Genomic DNA, 17,686 nt, shown 5'->3' with positions numbered 1-17,686 from the left:
CAATCTTCCCCTCTGGCCGTGGATCTGGTCCCATAGGGGAGGGCGGCTAGCCAGGCCTCCAAAGTGCGGGAGGAAGGATTGAGTGTGTCCAGGACACGGCAAGATTTTTTTTTTTATATTTTTGCTGTTTCATATGAGGCTTTTTATTAATTGTATTAATTTTTATTTTACGTGGATGGGGGCTTTGCTTGCGTGTATGTCCTAAGCACCACTTGGGTAACTGGTGCCCGCGAAGGCCCAAAGAGGAAGTCAGATCCCCTGACACTGTGTCACAGGTGGCTGTGGACCATCATGTGGGTGCTGGGGATCGAACTCAGGTCTTCTGGGAGAGCTCTTTCTTAACTGCTGAGCCATCTCTCCAGACCTCACAGCAAGATTTTAAAATCATGATTCTCATCAGGCATGGAAGCCTGTAATTCTAGCACTTAAGAGGCAGAGGTAAGGGGGCTACCATGGGTTCAAGGTCATCCTAGGTGTCCGGATGGAAGCTCAGCTCCCCTCCTCCCTCTCCAAACCCTGCCCCTTTCAGCAGCTCCTCCCCCTCCCCCCAGCAGCTCCAGACCAAGCCTACAGGGTATTTAAGCTCCAGTCCATAGACCACCCGGGAATGCTTTGCTCAGACCAAACTTGGTCCTATTAATTCAACTTGATTTGGCTTATTACATCGGTGGAGAAACCCATTACTGGGGGTTCAAAATACTTACCACTAAAACATACACACACACACACACACACACACACACACACACACACACACACACACGAAGTTAGGTAGGTAAGGAAAGAGGGGTGAATTGGGAAGAGCTGGGGTGTGTTTGAATATGATCAAAACACATCGTGTGAAATTCTCAAAGGACTAATAATAATAGTTTTAAAATACAGGCGCTAGAGATGGGTCAGTGGCTAATAGGACATATCCCACATAACAGGTCTCCAACCACCTGCTAACCCCAGCTCCAGGAACCCAGCACCCTCTACAGACCTCCAGGAGCACCGCCCTCATAGGCACACCCTCTACAGACCTCCAGGAGCACTGCCCTCATAGGCACATCCCCTCAACACCACCACCACACACACATAATTAAAAATTAAAAGTAATGCCAGGTGGTGGTGGCCCATGCCTTTAATCCCAGAACTCAGGAGATGGAAAGACAGACGACAGATCTCTGTTAAGTTCAAGACCAGCACAGACTACCTCGTGAGTTCCAGGCCAGCCAGGGCTACATAGTGAGACCGTGTCTCCCAAAGAGTTGGTTGTTTAACATGCAACATGAAATAAGAAAGAAGGCTACGGGAAGTGGGGGACACAAGGAAGGAAGCAGGGGTGGGAGAGGGGGGCATTGACAGTGACAGATTTCCAGGGAAAATGTCACAGTGGAAACCTCGTTCTTTGCGACTTCAGATGAAATGAAATTATGGGACAACTCTATCTAGATTGGTTGAGAAGAGAGGTGAATTCAAATGATTAAAGGAAGGAAGGAAGGAAGGAAGGAAGGAAGGAAGGAAGGAAGGAAGGAAGGAAGGAAGGAAGGAAGGAAGGAAGGAAGGAAGGAAGAAGTGTCATCACCAGACAGAGAGAAATAAGGAGGATTACAGGGGATCAGATAATATGTCAGTACTCCAGATAACCTGGATATGCAGAAAGACACAACCTACCAACACTACACAAAACAGAATCAGGACACCCCCTTGCAGGTGGAGAGTATGCTAATAATTGGGAGATTTGAAACAGTGGCCACCAAGAAAACCAGGACCAGATGGCCACACTATGCTCCACTTAGCATTTAAAGAGTTAGTGCCAACCCTTTACACACGCTTCCAAAGACCAGAGAGAAGGGAACCCCCCAGCCCCCACCAAGTGAGTCCTTAAAGCCAGTGTCAGCCCCACACCACAACCAGACAAAGGCATCTCCCAAGAGCTGCAGGCCAGCATCCTTGGAAGTGTGTGCGCCAACATCCTCAGCAAAGTCCAGGCAAACCAAACCCAGACGTCGACTAAGGACAGGAAGGTAAGGCACCCTGGTCAGAGACTCGGCCCAGACGAGCTCAGACAACACTGACTACAGGGACTGCTGTCAGAGGCCTGGGCCCAGAAGTTTCTCCCCAGGGCTGCCTATGCCAGGCAAACCTTTGTGAACACTTCCTTCCAGCCCGCCCGCGTCCTCTCCCCATAGGGTGTTCAGCCCTTGTCCTCGTCTCCTGTCTGCCCAGAGAGTGGGAAAGTGGGGCTGTCCGTGTGACCAGCCTGCAGCCCCTGTGGCCACCTGACAGAAGAGGAAAGCAGCCCTTAGGGTAGACTGCTAGCCATTCCCAAACGGCTGTCACAGAGGCGATGCATGTTTCGAACTCCTGGATTTTGGAACATTTACGAAAGTCTTACATTGTTGACTAAGCTTTTCCTCCTGTGGAAAATCCAGCTTCAAAAACGCTCCACCATCTGAAAGTTGGTGGGTTTCGTTTGGTTTGTTTGCTGTTTTCTGTCGTCTGAGAGTTTGGCGTGGATTGGCTTGGGAGGGGTTTTCTGTTGTTTGGGTTTTTGTTTGGTGTGGGGCTTTTTTTTTTTTCATCTTTAGAGACGGGATCTCACTATTTTGCCAAGCTGACCTCTCGGTCACAACCCCCCTGCTTTAACCTCTCAGACGCTGGGATTACAGGCATGTCCACCACATCCAACTTCAAACTCTGAATATTTCTACCCTGCTCGATACGATGCTCAAAAAGTTTTCGATTTTTTGAGCATTATGGATTTTGGGCTTTTTTATTGAGGGTGCTCAACATATTATATTTCTAGATTTTCTCCAGTAAAAACAACTGCCTTTTCTGAGCAAGTGATGAGGTACCTCCCATGCACCTGTCCTACACACACAAACACACACACACACACACACACACACACACACACACACATACTTTCTCACACTCAAACACCCATGCACACACAAAAACAAATGTACACACACACATACTTTCTCACACTCACACACCTATGCACATAAATACAAATTCACACACACACATACTTTCTCATACACACTCATGCACACACAAATACATGTGCACACATACATGCACACTCATACACATTCATGCACTCAGCTTTGTGCCCTTAGGGAATATGATGTATTTATGCTGTGGATGATTGATTGATAAATAAAACACTGATTGGCCAATAGCCAGGCAGGAAGTATAGGCGGGACAAGGAGAGAGGAGAATTCTGGGAAGTGGAAGGCTGAGGCAAGAGATGCTGCCAGCCGCCATGAGAAGCAAATGTTAAGATACCAGTAAGCCACAGGCCACGTGGCAAGGTATAGATTAATAGAAATGCGTTAATTTAAGATAGCAAGAAGCCTGCCATGGCCATACAGTTTATAAGTAATGTAAGTCTCTCTGTGTTTATTTGGCTGTGGGACTGGCGGGTGAGAGAGATTTGTCCTGACCGTGGGCCAGGCAGGACCAGGGAAACATTAGCTACATATCTATGCTGATGCCTCTGCTGCTTCAAATGAAAAGTAACAATGCCCATTTGTTCTTTTTTAATTGGCCACCTGCCACCATTTGTTTTTCCATAAAAAACCCCTTTGGTCCAAGCCACACTTACAAAAAGCTACTTCTTAATGTCTGCATGTTGCCTTGCCAGCATCAAATCTCCATCCCTGTGTCCCAGCTAACTAAGCTTTACATGAGCCTTGGAATGTCTCCCTGCCTGCTGATTTCCCCCTGCTGTGTCCACCCCAATGCGTGGCCTTCTCACTGGCATGCGCCTCAGTCTAAGCATCCACACGAGGGCCTCTGGCCTGCCTAAGGCCACCCAAGTCATCAGACCTGTCAGAGCTTCACCTGCAGAGGAAGGGGCTGCTTCCAGGAAAGGCGTCTGGCAGAGGCACAATGCCCACCCATGGTACAAAGTGCTGAGGGCTCCCTGCCATGCACACCCCTCCTGGAAAGGCCGCAGAAGTGAGACGCTGCCAGCCCCTGGCCTGGGCACACCGGGAATTCATGAGGCAGAGGCAGGAGGAGACCGGAGCTCTGGAGTTCAGGCTCTCCACCTAGATCGCTGGCGCGAGCTCCCCCTCAGAGCCCAGTGCGGTCCTCTGTCAGGTGGGGCCCTTGTCCCCACACTTCCCTCCCCCAGATCAAATTAGGAAGGGGACGAGGAGACGAAGGCCAATGAACAGGCAGAGGCCCTGACTCATGGAGTCCACAAGGAGTTGACTCGTGCTGGGGCCTCACCTGTCCAAACACGTACAACAGCCCGACGGTGCCTCCCATCTGCCCACCAAGGACGGAGGAGATCATGGAGTAGACGCCACCGCTGCCTATCCCGCCATGCTCCGCGACGCCAATGCCAGACAGCACCGTGATGAGGGCCACCAGGACGACGAAGGATACCAGGAGCAAGCCCAGGAGCACACCTGTGTTTCCCTGCAGCAGAGTGGGGGAAGGGTGTCAGATTTAGGAGAGACATCTCACTGGAGCTGTTCCCAGCAGCAGCACTGCACGCCTCCACCCACTGGGTTATCCACCGGGGCAGGGGGACCGCAGAGGAGCCAGGAGAAAAGAAGCGCCAGGTACCTCCTGGTTCTTCTCCTGAGCTAAGGCCTGCAGGAAGTTTCAGACAGGTGGAAAGTCCACACTCAAACACTAATGACTTCATACCACATGTGGCTAAAGTGAAGGCAACTCAGGAGACTCTCCAGCCGGGCTGGAGAGGTGAGATGCTCCACAGTTAAGAGCACTTGTGGTTCTTGGAGAAGATCGGGTTCGGTGCCCAGCACCCACATGGTAGTTCACAGCTATCTGTTGACTCCAGTTCTAGGGAATCCAGGAGACTGATCTCCTGACCCCTCAGGCGCCAGGCATGCATGTGGTGCACATACATGTAGTCAAACACTCCTATACACAAAAATAAAACTAAAAAGGAGAGATTCACCAGGAGCCTGCAAATCTACCGTGCAGGTGACCTTGACCTCTCGGGATAGGATATGCTCTCCCCCTGCCATCCTCTTACCCACACTAGTCCCTCTGCCTGCCAGGTTAGCCCCAAAGCAGCCTTAAAGACTCAGTATCCAGGACTTCTTCCACCAGTAGCTGTCGTAAGCATCCCTCCCCTGAGCCCTCCAGTACTCACAGCTTAGTGCTTTCTATCACGGTGCTTACTTATCACAGTCTCTAGTCTCTCTGCCCATGTCCCACGTGAGAACAGGACACATTTCCACCCCCCTTCATGCCCGCCGGGCTTCGCACCGCCACACACTAGGTGCTCACTAAACGCTTGCTGAGCATATAAGCCCACATGCCTGGACATGCATGTTGACACGTACACACACAGAGACACATCTCAGTGTGAAAATCAGGAGGAGGGCACAGTGCAAGCCCTTTGCGGGACTGCATGCTTTGTGAGACCATAGGCAATGGAGACCCCTGGAAGGTGTACTGAGTGATGGAGAGAGAATGAAGGGAGGGCAGAGGGGCCTTAAAATGAGCTGGAGGGGTGCCCTGCAATTGAGGGGTGCTCAGGCTGCATGGCTGGTCTGGGATGGAAAGGAAGACGGCAGGGAGGCAGGGTCCTTCCTCTCCTGAGCCCCAGCATTTTGCTACCCTGTCCTCGCTAATCAGTGGGGTTTCGTAGACACTCAGGAGGATATTTGCGCTCTAACTCTCTTAACTGTGGATCTCACATGGGCCAATTCTGCTTTTCTCTTTCTAGTAACATGTCCCCCGCCCCTATCATCCTGCCACACAGTAGGCCTAGAAGCAGGGCCCTCTGTCCACTGTCCCCTCTGAGGCCACTGGGACAGGCACTCCCAGAGACACACTGTTCACCTGGCTTTGGAGTGACCCCGCCAGTGAGACCCGGCCAACGGGGACAGCTCAGACGACAAGCACAGGCCCTTCAAGGACTCCCTCCCTCTCACAGTTTTGTTTATTCTTTAAAGTATTACAGGTATCTTCATTAGCTATGTCCAGCTCCTTCAGGGAATAAACCAGAGCAGAAATGAAACGCAGGGCCGAAGATGTAGCTCTCTGACAGAGCGCTTGCCCATTAGGAAGCCTGGGTTCAAGCCCAGCAGGGAAAAACCAACAGAGAAAGAAAACAAAAACTCCACAGGAGGCTCAGGGCTGCACCAGAGCAGAACAAACAGCCTGACCGATGCAGCATTAGTCACTACCAGTCACACAAAACCCAGTGTGGAGACCCAAGCCAGGGGAGGGTCCCTTAGGGGACATCTGTCTACAGATTGCTGAGCGCTGCATGCCAACTGTGTGCAGTGTGAGCAGACCGGAAGGGATTCCTCAACTATCCCTTCTGCTACTCCACAGCCCCGGGTTGTCTCCTCCTAAAACAGACGATATCTGCTTCATAGCAGTCAGGAAATCTTAAAGTTTAGAGAATCAAACATATTTACTTCGCGTTGCCTGCCGCCTGCCACATAAGGGCTTGATAAGCCTTACTTGCTATATCTTATTTTGCTATAAAATGTTACACGATTGTTATTAATTATTGTTACACAGCTTATGAATACCACACCCTCTGAATGTCCCCACGGCCTAGTCTGGTGCATAAGGGCGGCCGTGAGCTTCCTTCAGAAAGAGAATGCCAACAGCCACGTGTGCAAAGCCCAGCTACTGCCAGATGGCAAAGGCCGCCGCTGCTGAACTCCTGGGTGTGGTGGCAGTTACTAGCCAGTAGTGGCGAGACCGAGGGTGGAGAAGGGCTGCCAGGAACCAAAGTGCCTGTGTGGCTCCCTCCTCCACTCATGGCACAGCCCCAGCTCCCCAGGACACCGGTGTCCAGGGGCGTGACATGGGAGTGTTTGCACTATTGACTTTGCTAATATTACACTTTCAATGAAATCCTACAGAACCATTTTCTTCTTTTGTTCATCCTTGAAACCTGTCTGCATGGGAATATAAATACCCCGCTCCAAGACCAACCTTGGGTCTTCAGAACAGACCTGTCACTATAACAGTTTATAAACTATGTCTCCAAGTTGTTTTAGAGCTAATGTTTTTCTATTTAAGAAATGCTTTTGGCATTATATCTATTTCAATTTCATGCAGTTCCCTGGATGCTCTGTCTCGTTTTTTTGGCATTTCACATTTATCTTTTCTTTTCATGATCAAAAATACGATACCAATAGCAGAGCTGAAAGGTAGAGTTTATTTCAGGACAAAAGGACAGACAAGCTCAAAGATGGCCTGTGACCCCTGCCTCTGGTGTTCCCGTCCTTGTGTGGCCTCTGTCCTGTGTGGACCTGCTTTCCGGGTCCCACAGAAGGGATGGCACATCATTTCCGAGGCTAGGACATTGAAGAGATGCTGGCCGCCATTGCAGGCAGGAGTTTTCTCCTGCTCTGTCTGTGGTCTTGGTGGGAGTCTGCAGCCTCGGAAAGAGACAACCCCACAAGGAGACCAGTGATGTGGCCAAAGCCTGCCCAATGGTAGTGGGTGATCCAGTAGAGACTTCACATGTGCCTGACCGACAGCACCCCTCACAGGGGCCTGGAGTACGTGTTCCTCAGAACCACAGAATACACAGTGCTGCCGTACGCTGATGATGATGGGGCAACTCGTTACCCAACGATAAACAGTGAATACGACTTACACCTTCACTTTGGGGGTGGAGCTCATTTTAGATAGCCTTTTTTTTTTTTTTTTTTTTTTGGTTTTTCGAGACAGGGTTTCTCTGTGTAGCTTTGCGCCTTTCCTGGGACTCACTTGGTAGCCCAGGCTGGCCTCGAACTCACAGAGATCCGCCTGGCTCTGCCTCCCGAGTGCTGGGATTAAAGGCGTGCGCCACCACCGCCCGGCTAGATACCCATTTCTTAAATATCAAATAAACAAACAGAGATGGCTAAAGAATGTAGAGCTGTCTTCCTTCCTGACACTGATAACTTCAGAAAAAACAACAACAAAGAGATTTAAGCCGAGGCTTCCCAAGGAGGCCTTCTGCCTCTAGACTTCAACAGAAATGCCTCCTAGTGTCTTGTCTTGACTCAGGTCTTCCCTCAGGGGTGTGTGTCTCCCATTGGCTAATTCTCTGGTGAGCACTTGCAGACAATAGTCTCCCTGAACACTCTCTCCAACCCAATCCAGCCTTCAAGCCTCCTGCAACCCCTCCTCCAGGCAGCTTTCCCAGGCACCTTACATCCACTGCAGGGCTGCCCTCCTGGGGCCTTAGTGCTCCGGAGATCTCTCCTAGTGTGAGTCTGCACCACCAGAGGAGCAAAGGCTTGTGTTTCACGATCCCACTGGCAGCACTACTGTCTGCACACACTAGGCATTACACACTAGGGGTGTAATTTTTAACTGGGTGGTCTTTGGTTCTGGGCAGCCTGTTCGGCCCATTGAAGTCCCCTGTGTGAGAAGACGAGGTGTGAGAGGTCTGGGAACCCAGCTCCGGGCGCACATCTGCAAGGGAAGCTCTGGGATATTTTTGCCCAAGGCATAAGGAGAGGTCCTTTGTGCCCTGTGCTGAGGATGAACTGCCCATCAGGTTCTGGTACAAGAGGGTCTGTCCTGGGTAATAAATCCTGAGAGGTAGGCGCTTGTACCTCCAACCCAGCGGCTCTACAAACAAGGCCAGGAGCAGTATGAGAGGAACATGTCATGGGAGCTGGTATTTCAGCGGGGCACAAGGTGATGTGACAAACGCTGGGAAGCCCAGAAGGGTCACAAACCAGAGTAAAAACCACCATCTCTCTGATCCTTGCCCTATCTCTATTCCCACCTACAATGAGCCCTGACTCCATAGAGTCAGGTCCATGCTGAGGCTCTCACTGGGGAGCCTCTGAGGGCCAGGCTCCAGGGACTCGAAAAGCACTGCCAGCCTTGGACTGTGTGCTTCCTGCTTCTCCCTTCAGGAGAATCTGTGCTTCGGGACTCTGTTCCCTAAGTTGTGGGGTCCAAGATGCTTTTCCACGTCACAGGCCCACCGGAAGTTCCAAGGTCACCAGCTCTTTACTCACCACCAGCCAGCCGGTCCTCAGGAACAGGACAACCCCGAAAATGTTGATCATGCAGGATGTGAACACACCATCCCAGGTCCCAAACAGCACTGGTTCCCACATGAACAACTGGATCTTCCACCAAGGCTGGGGCTGGGCTAGGATGCCCTGCAAAGAAGATCATGACGTCAGGCGAGCAGCCAAGAGAAGGACTGGGGGCGCCGGGGGAGGGGAGAAAACTGAAGGGGAACAGGAAAGGGGAGGACACTGACCTTAAAAAAAAAAAAAAAAGCAAACTGCCACCCCGGGACTGGGAAGATGGGTCAGTGGGTATTTGTTATGCGAGCAGTAGGACCTGAGTTCAAATCTCCAGTGCTCATATGAAAAGCTGTATGTGGCTACACATGCTGAAACCCCAGCATTGTGGGGCAGACACAGGGAGATGCCAGGAACTCATTAGCTAGCCAGCCTAGCCAGAACAGGCTTTGAGTGTTTCAGTGGGAGACTCTGTCTCAGGTGTGTGTGTGCCTCTGTGTGTGTGTGTGTGTGTGTGTGTGTGTGTGTGTGTGTGTGTGTGCCTGTCTGTGTGTGTGTGTGTCTGCATCTGTGGGTAGGGAATGACTCTATAAAGAGATCTCTATTCCCTCTTAGTGGCAGGGTTGTTGCATCCATGTGTAGTTAGTTCAACAAACACCCAGCCTCTTTGCAGGTGAGACCACGTGACTGGGGGTAGGTCTTCAGGAGCAATAGCAGGTTTGGATTGGTGGGTTGGGGCCCGACCAGCTAAGACAGCATCTCTGGCTCCCAGCAGTTTGCACCCCCTTCCATCTTCCAGCCCCAGGAGTGAGGGCAGCTTCTAGCAAAGGCGCCTGCTGATGACGTCATCCTGCTGATGAAGGGCACTTGTCACTCACTCCGTCAGCCCTTTCTGTCACCAGGCTCTTCTGTTCAAAAGACCTGAGTGATTGGTTTCTCTGCCTGAACACTGACATGGTGCTTCCCATGCCTCCTTTCTTTCCAAGATCCTGGGGTCCAAAAGGATGCTTTGCCTGCCTAGCTTAGAACCAGAGATAGACCAGTGGTTCTGTGGGTTCTCTGGCCACTTTTTCCAATGCAAAAGTAACAAAAGCATGTCTAAACCCCATGCTAGCTGGTTTCTGTGTCATTTTGACACAGATGGAGGAGCCTCAGTTGAGGAAATCCCCCACCGGGTTAGCCCGAAGCAAGCCTTTGGAGTATTTTCTTGAGTGAGGATTGACAGGGGAGGGTCCAGCCCCCTGTGGGCAGGTGGTCTAGGGTGCTCTAAGAAACCAAGCTGAGCAAGCCATTAGGAGCAAGTCAGTAAGCTGCATTCCTCGGTGACCTCTGCAGCAGTTCCTGCCCCGAATCCCCTCTGTGACAGACAGTAATGTGGAACTGTAAAATAAACCGTTTCTCCCCCAAATTCTTTTGGTCACGGTGTTTTATCACAGCAATAGAAACCTAACTAAGACAAACCCTCAAATGGAAGCCCTTTACTAAAATGACTGAAAGCTATGGGATACTAAAACATACACAAAATCAGCAGCCACTCATCTTGGGAAATGCTCTTGCACAGGCTGAGTCATTAATTTACATTTGGGCATCTGCAGAGTCCCCTGTCCCCTAAAACCATGCCGCAAAGCTTAAGGATCCTTGGCAGGACAGGAGAGAGGAGGGTCTCAACCGTGTGTGCAGCCGGTGAGCACATGGGCCTGGAGCGGGCATTTAAAAGCTGCTTCTGACCAACTGCGTTGACTCCTCACTTGGGCCCAGAAGGTAAGAGTGCCTGGTATTTCCGCCTTCACCTTGTGGCTGGCTTCCTTACTGAGGCTCACCCGCTCACCACACAGGCATGTTAATCACTCAAGGCATGTCTGTCTAGCCTAACCCACACTCTTTCAAGGCTGAAGGCACAGAAGTAACTTACTGTCCTAAATCTCCAGTCACCTTGAATCCCAGCAACAACAGTCCCTCGTAGGGGACCAGATGAAGGTGACTCTCCATAGTGGTGAGGATACACCCTACAGCAGAAGTGATCATCTTCTAGGGCCAGACTGTCCAACCAGTGACAGCAACGAAGACTTCTTTAGACCACCCTGCAGAGGCAGGCCACTCCCTGACCAGGACTGCTTATTTAGGCATACTTCTTGCTCCCTCTGCCCCAAATCTTTCTCTGTTTAAACACAAGACTCACGTCAGTATTCCCAAAGACGGACTTGGAGTCCCTGGATCCCTTGTCTCTCAAAGGTAGGCAACTGACTAAATCTCTGCTATTCAACATTGCTTCTTTAGCTGTACGTCAGGGATGGGCAGCCAAGACTTATGCTGCTGAAACCTAAACTTTGGCCCTAAAAACCCTAGTTACATTATCTACAAACCAAAGAGAAGGCAGAAAAAAGCAAGAAACAGGAGAAAACCTAAGATCCGGAGCCAAAAGGGCCTGACTTTGTGATGGCTGAGAACAAGGACACACCTGTGACCTCAGTCAACGCTAGACAACCACACTGCTTAAACAAAAGAGCCCAAAAGTTCCTTCTCCCTACCCCACACTAACAGACCACGGAAGGGCCTCCCAGTGAGTCCTGCTCACTAGAGGCGGGGAAGGACAGCGGAGGGACTGAGGGATGTCCTTAGTTAGGGTTCTATTGCTGTGAGGAAACCTGTGACCAAAAAGCAAGTTGGGGAGAAAAGGGTTTATTTGGCTTACACTTCCATACTGCTGTTCATTGAAGGAAGTCAGGACAGGAACTCAAGCAGGGCAGGAACCTGGAGGCAGGAGCTGATGGCGGTGGAGGGGTACTGGTTACTGGCTGCTTCCGCCTGCTTTCTTAAAGAATTAAGGACCGGGCTGGAGAGGTGGCTCAGTGGTTAAGAGCATTGACTGCTCTTCCAGAGGACCTGAGTTCAATTCTCAGCAACCACATGGTGGCTCACAACCATCTGTAATGAGATCTGGTGCCCTCTTCTGGCCTGCAAGGACACATGCATGCAGACCACTGTATACATAATAAATAAATAAATCTAAAAAAAAAAAAAAAAAGAACTATGGACCAAAGCCAAGGGATAGCTCCACCCACGATCAGCTGATCCCTCTGGCATTGATCACTAATTGGGAAAATGCCTTACAGCTGGATCGCATGGGGGCATTTCCTCAAATGAGGCTCCTTCCTCTGATGACTCTCGTTCATGTTGACACACAAAACCAGCCAGAACAAGGGAAGAAGGACAGGGGAGGGAGGGAGGGAGGACAGGAGGATGGAGGGAGGGAGGACAGGAGGAGAAAGGGAGGGAGGACAGGAGGAGGGAGGGAGGGAGGACAGGAGGGAGGGAGGACAGGAGGAGGGAGGGAGGGAGGACAGGAGGGAGGGAGGACAGGAGGAGGGAGGGAGGACAGGAGGAGGGAGGGGGGACAGGAGGAGGGAGGGGGGACAGGAGGAGGGAGGGAGGACAGGAGGAGGGGTGGAGGAGTCTGGATAATGGGCACCAGGCACATGATTGGGGAGGAGGAACTGACAGACTATTGTCTCCAGTGATTTGTCACAGATGCCCAATGGGAGGAGCCTAAGGTTTCCAGCACAAAGAACGATGGTGTTGGACACGGGAGTCCTAAGCACCCCCTCTGATCACTCCAGGCGGTGTTTAAGTAGTGTACTGTACCGCGTACACTGTGCACACTTTAGGTTAACTGACATTTTAACCTGGGGCCGGCAGCTAGCAGAGCTTCCTACACAAGCCCGATGGCTTGAGTTCATTACCTGGTTCCCACAGGGAGAGAAATTGTTTCCTGAAAGTTGACTTCTGATCTCCATGTGTGTGCAATGGCATGTGCGCTCCCCCTTCTCTCCCTCTACACACACACACACACACACACACACACACACACACACTAATATAATACAATTTAATTTTAAAGATATATGAGAGAGGGGAAAAGGAAGAGGCAGGGAGAGTGCAAAGGAGGAAAGGAATGAGAGAGGGAAAGAAAGGGAGAAACGGAGGGAGAGAGGGAGGGAGGGAGGGGGAGGGAGGGAGGCTCCCAGAAATAACTGGGGAGTTAATTAGGCCGTGGTGCGGAAGGCCCTGTGAGACTCTGGTCAGCCCCGACTGCCGGTTCTCAGCTCCGCTGACGTCTGTTTATTCATTACTAATTCATCTGTCTTTCACAAACCACAAGTGCGGAAGGAAGCTCAGTGACTGGGGCGTCTGCCACCTGAGACTGTCCTTGAACCACCCAGGGACAGGGCTGGTGAACACAGCACTGTTAACTAGGATCCCAGTCTCGGAGCTGAGGACACAGCCCAACTCGCTGCCTCTGCATGTACCAGCTTCCTGTCAGGGCCTGCTCCAGATCTATTATTCCTAGAGACAGCCATCAGCAGTAGAAAGAGTTAACAGTCGGCTTCCAAGTCAGTGCTCTGTGCTGCTTTAATCCCCATAGTCCTGGGACAGAGCCCTGGGGGTGGTGGGATGGTCCTCTCTAGAGCTGAGGAGATGCCTGGTTGTCTTAAGTCTTCCAGCTGGGGCTCCAACCCAGGCCCGGATGGTGGGACCTGTACTCTACACCACATCACACTCACTTAAAGGTGATGTGTCCTCTTCTTTCCTGAATTTGGGCCCTAACACTCTGGGCGTAACTGTGTCCATCTGGTCTACCCCGTGAATGCCTATGTGACTACTCACTCATCTTTCCACTCAGGAGGCTGTGGAAAGCCTTGACCTCACACTCCAGTCCATCACCCGGAAGAGCGCTTTACGTCTACAGCAGACTCACACTTCAGGACACTTTACCTTGAGAAAGGCGGCAGAACTGCTCTGAAGTGGCTTGGTGACGGAGCCACAGTTGCGTGTTTCAGGATGCTGGGAGGGAGGCTTCCGCCATTTTTAAAAAGTGGTCAAAGGCTATCCAAAGCCTTCCCCCACAGTTACAATTCCAGTGTTCTTAGGGAGAAAGACCCCTTAAAGCCCTGCAAAAGAGGAGAGGAGGGGAGGGGAGGGAGGAGGAGGGAAGGAGGGGAGAGGAGGGGAGAAGGAAGAAAGGAGGAGGGGAGGAAGAGAGGGAAGAGGAGGAGGAAGGGGAAGGGGAGAGAGGAGAGGAGGGGAGGGGAGAGGAAGGGAGGGGAGGAGGAGGCAGGCAGACAGGCAAAGAGCGAGAATGGGGTGGAGACGCTTAGCATAAAATGCCAGTAGGTACCACAGAGCCTCCAGTTAACTGCAGAGCCTGTGGAAGCGACACTGCCTCCCAGACGTCCCACAGAAGCACCAGCACCTAGTGCAGCCTCACCACACATGCAATGTCATGCTCCTCACATGCCTGTCCCAGTTACTGTCTAGGAGGGTGTGGTCCAGACCACTAGACGCGCACAGCGGCTGCCAGCTCAGGTATTGTGAGGGGCAGAGCCACCGTCATCTGCAATAGGAACTGGGGAGCACAAGTCAGTGCTCCCCTCACTTCCCTGGAGGAGGAGAGAAAGGATGAGAAAAGAGGCTAGGATGGGAGGCGCCGACGTTAAGCCAGCCCTGGGGGTGTGTCGGGGGTGCTCTGATCCCAGTTGTTGGCAACTAACGACTATAGACTGTAATTGACCTTGGCAATTCCGAAACCCCAAGACTCTCATTCCCTGGCTCACACGGACACGCAGACTGAGCCACGGGAAGTGGTAGAGAGACGTGGGCCTGGTGCAGGGTCCCCGGGAAACAGATGTGCTGGCGGAGCAGGATGAACGCGTGAGGAACAAGTTTGTCATCCCAGTCTGTTTTTGGGTTGCTGTCATAACCCCGTCCGAAACCAGCTCGGGGAGGACAGAGCTCATTTCAGCTTATACGCTCCAGTCCATCACCGAGGAAAAGCCAGCAGGAACTGAAGCAGAGGTCACGGAACGAACACTGCTTTCTGGCTTGTTTTCCCTGGCTTGCTCCACTACCTTTCTTACACAGCTCAGACCCAACTGCCAAGGGATGGCACCACCCACGGTGGGCTGGGCCCTCCGACACCAATTCCGAATTGAGAAAAGACCTTACAGACACAGCCCCAGGCCTATGTGATCCAGGCAATTCCTCAGCTGACGTTCCCTGTGCCCAGGTGACTCTGTGTCAAGATAACAGCTGAAGCTAAACTGTAACATCAGTCCCTCAGAAAGAGCACAGAAAAGGATGCTTAGACATGGACCCCTCACTCTCCTGAGGACCCTGAGTCCTCTGAGAAGCCAACGGGAGTCTGGTCCCTGGGACGAGTACACCTGGAACTGCTCACTGCCAGAGTCGTTCCCAAGCCCCTGGGTCAAGAAGCCAGATTCTGGCTGTCTGCATTAAAGGTCTGTACCCAACGCTGAGATAACCATGGCTTTCAGTTCTGAGAGGGAGGTACGTGAAAGAGACTCTCCCAATACGAACAGGGAAGTGCTGTCCTTCTGTACCAGCAAGCTGAGCTAAGTAAGACGCAACACTCCTGCCAAAGGCGACACATGAATGCAGGTCCTTGACCCCTTCGTTCCCACAGTCACCTGCCAGGCTTTAATGAACACACCTGAACTGTGAGAGAACACCTTATCACTCTTCTGGTAACGGGATGAAAAAGAGACAGGTCAGGGGTGACTTGAAGCAGGACACACCTTTGCAGAGTCCTCCTGCTAAGACGGAGTGGGTCTCTCTGGATTACATCTCATGCACAGGAACCTGTAGCTCGTTTTCCGGTGGCTTGACTATTTAACTGGCCATCAGAGGATATGCCCAAGCTGCTGCTGACCCGTGATGCAATGGAATGGTTGGAATACTTCATTCCTTGACCCTGGAGCTGAACAGGCGTCAAGGGCTAGATCACTGGGACAGAAAGCTGAGCACCAGGGTTACGTGACCAAGGATTTAGGGGGCAGAGGCCACCTAGGGTACCCACAAGTACAGACAACAACACAGTTGTATCATGGGCAATGTGCAAAGTTTAACTCTGAGACGACCACTGTGAAAGCTTTGTAGAGGGGACATACAGCACAGGTGGCCTAAACATCGATAAGGATTTCTTCAACCTCACTGATGACAGATGCACAGCACACTCGGCAGGAGAGGACCAAGAATCCAACGGAGCAATGGTCTGGTTCAGGACAAAAATGCCCGACCAAGGCCACTTAAGGGAGGAGGGATTTATTTTATCACGTGGTTTCAGCCCATGTTTGCTGGGCCCATGTGCTCGAACAGAGCTTCACAGCAGCCAGCGTGTGTAGTGGAAGGCAGCTGCCCACATCATGGCTGACCAGTGTGAAAAAGGAAATACAGGAAGAGGCCAGAGCAGGAGATGCAGTCCAAGGACACACCCCCACTGAACTAATTCCTCACAGGCCCTACCTTCTACCTTTTACAACCTCTCAACATGGCCATATTATGGATCTATCAGAAAATTAATCAATTGACTAGTTGAGAATACTCGTGATCTGTCTCAGGAAATGCCTAATCAATTTACTAATCAATTCTCAATGCAATCAAATTGATAGTCAAAATTAAGCATCTCAGGGCTAATGGTTCACTAGATAAGGAAACATGGTGCCCAAGTCAATGACCTGAATTTGATCCCTGGAACCCACAAGGAAGAAAGAGATACCTGATTCCCATGGGGGTTGTCCTCTGACCTCCACATTCACACTGTACACATCCACACATGCACACCCACACATTTACACACTATAGATAGATAGATAGATAGATAAATGTGGGGTGTCTACCCACCAACCTCACAGTTCCCCAGAGCTTTCTTGAGTGTGAGCAGCAGGAAATATTAGATAGAAGGGTTTATTGCGGAGAATCTTGCAGAGATAAAAGAAAAAAAGGATAGCCTAGAGAGGGCCTGGACCCTTTTCCAACGGGTCCCGACTGTCTCTGCCCCAGGGTTTTTATAGAGACACCAAGGGGTGGAGCAAAAGACCTCCTCCCCCAGCACAGCCAAGTGCAGACCATCTCAGACACCTGCACTCAGGCCCGTGGTCCTAATCATCCTCTATGTGGACCTGCTGGGTAAAGCCATGAGGAACCCGAAAACGGGCTCTCACAAATAAATAAATGACCACCTCAGGTTCCAACTAAGGAAAAAAAAGAGAATGCATTCTGTGAGAAAATGGAACTAGAGCTAACAGTTTGAATTTATGTTTTTTAATATATATGTATATGTGTGTATATATATGGAGAAAGGTAAGTATTGATGTGATGCGTACAAACCCATCCTCCTTCTCTCCCTCTAAAGGATCTACAATCAAAGACATTCCTATGGCAAAGGGCATGCCTAGAACTCAGGTCTTCACTTCTGGATACTGTTCTTAAGGAACCAGGGCTCTTTAAAGAAGTTGCCAATGCAAGTTCAGGGAAAACAATTATAGGAAGAATGTACAGTGGCTCCTACCAGAAAGTAATGTACCAGGGTTTTTCTTTTGGGGCCATGAACCAGCTCCCAAATCATGACACGGAGACTTCTTATTAGTTATGAATGTCTGGCTAGCTCAGTCAGTAGGTCATGAGACTTAATCTCAGGGTTGTGGGTTCAAGCCCCACACTGGGTGCCAGAAGTAGTAGGCTTTTTCTTTGAGGCCACCAACCAGCTCCCAAATCATGACATGGAGAGTTCTTATCAGTTATGAATGCTCGGGCTTGCTTAGGCTCATTTCTGGCTAGTTCTTTAACTTATATTAACCTGTTTCTCTGTATCTACCTTTTGCCTTGGGGCTTTTTATTTTTCTTTC

At 50.9% G+C, this 17,686-nt stretch overlaps 1 protein-coding gene across 2 annotated transcripts in view; it reads right to left on the bottom strand.

Annotated features, from left to right (window-relative positions):
• The window catches only part of Slc12a8 (solute carrier family 12 member 8), a 157,082-nt gene that overhangs the window by 126,554 nt on the left and 12,842 nt on the right, over positions 1-17,686 (bottom strand). For both annotated transcript variants that reach the window (XM_015993289.3, XM_076548798.1), the window contains exons 3-4: positions 8,970-9,116; positions 4,231-4,422 (exon numbers count right to left, since the gene is read on the bottom strand). In XM_015993289.3, coding sequence (XP_015848775.3) covers positions 4,231-4,422; positions 8,970-9,116 — 339 coding nt within the window. The remainder of the gene's footprint in view (positions 1-4,230; positions 4,423-8,969; positions 9,117-17,686) is intronic.

Source organism: Peromyscus maniculatus, chromosome 12, assembly GCF_049852395.1.
Source record: "Peromyscus maniculatus bairdii isolate BWxNUB_F1_BW_parent chromosome 12, HU_Pman_BW_mat_3.1, whole genome shotgun sequence".
In the NCBI taxonomy this organism is placed as follows: Eukaryota; Metazoa; Chordata; class Mammalia; order Rodentia; family Cricetidae; genus Peromyscus; species Peromyscus maniculatus.
This window is presented reverse-complemented; position numbering and strand designations above follow the sequence as displayed.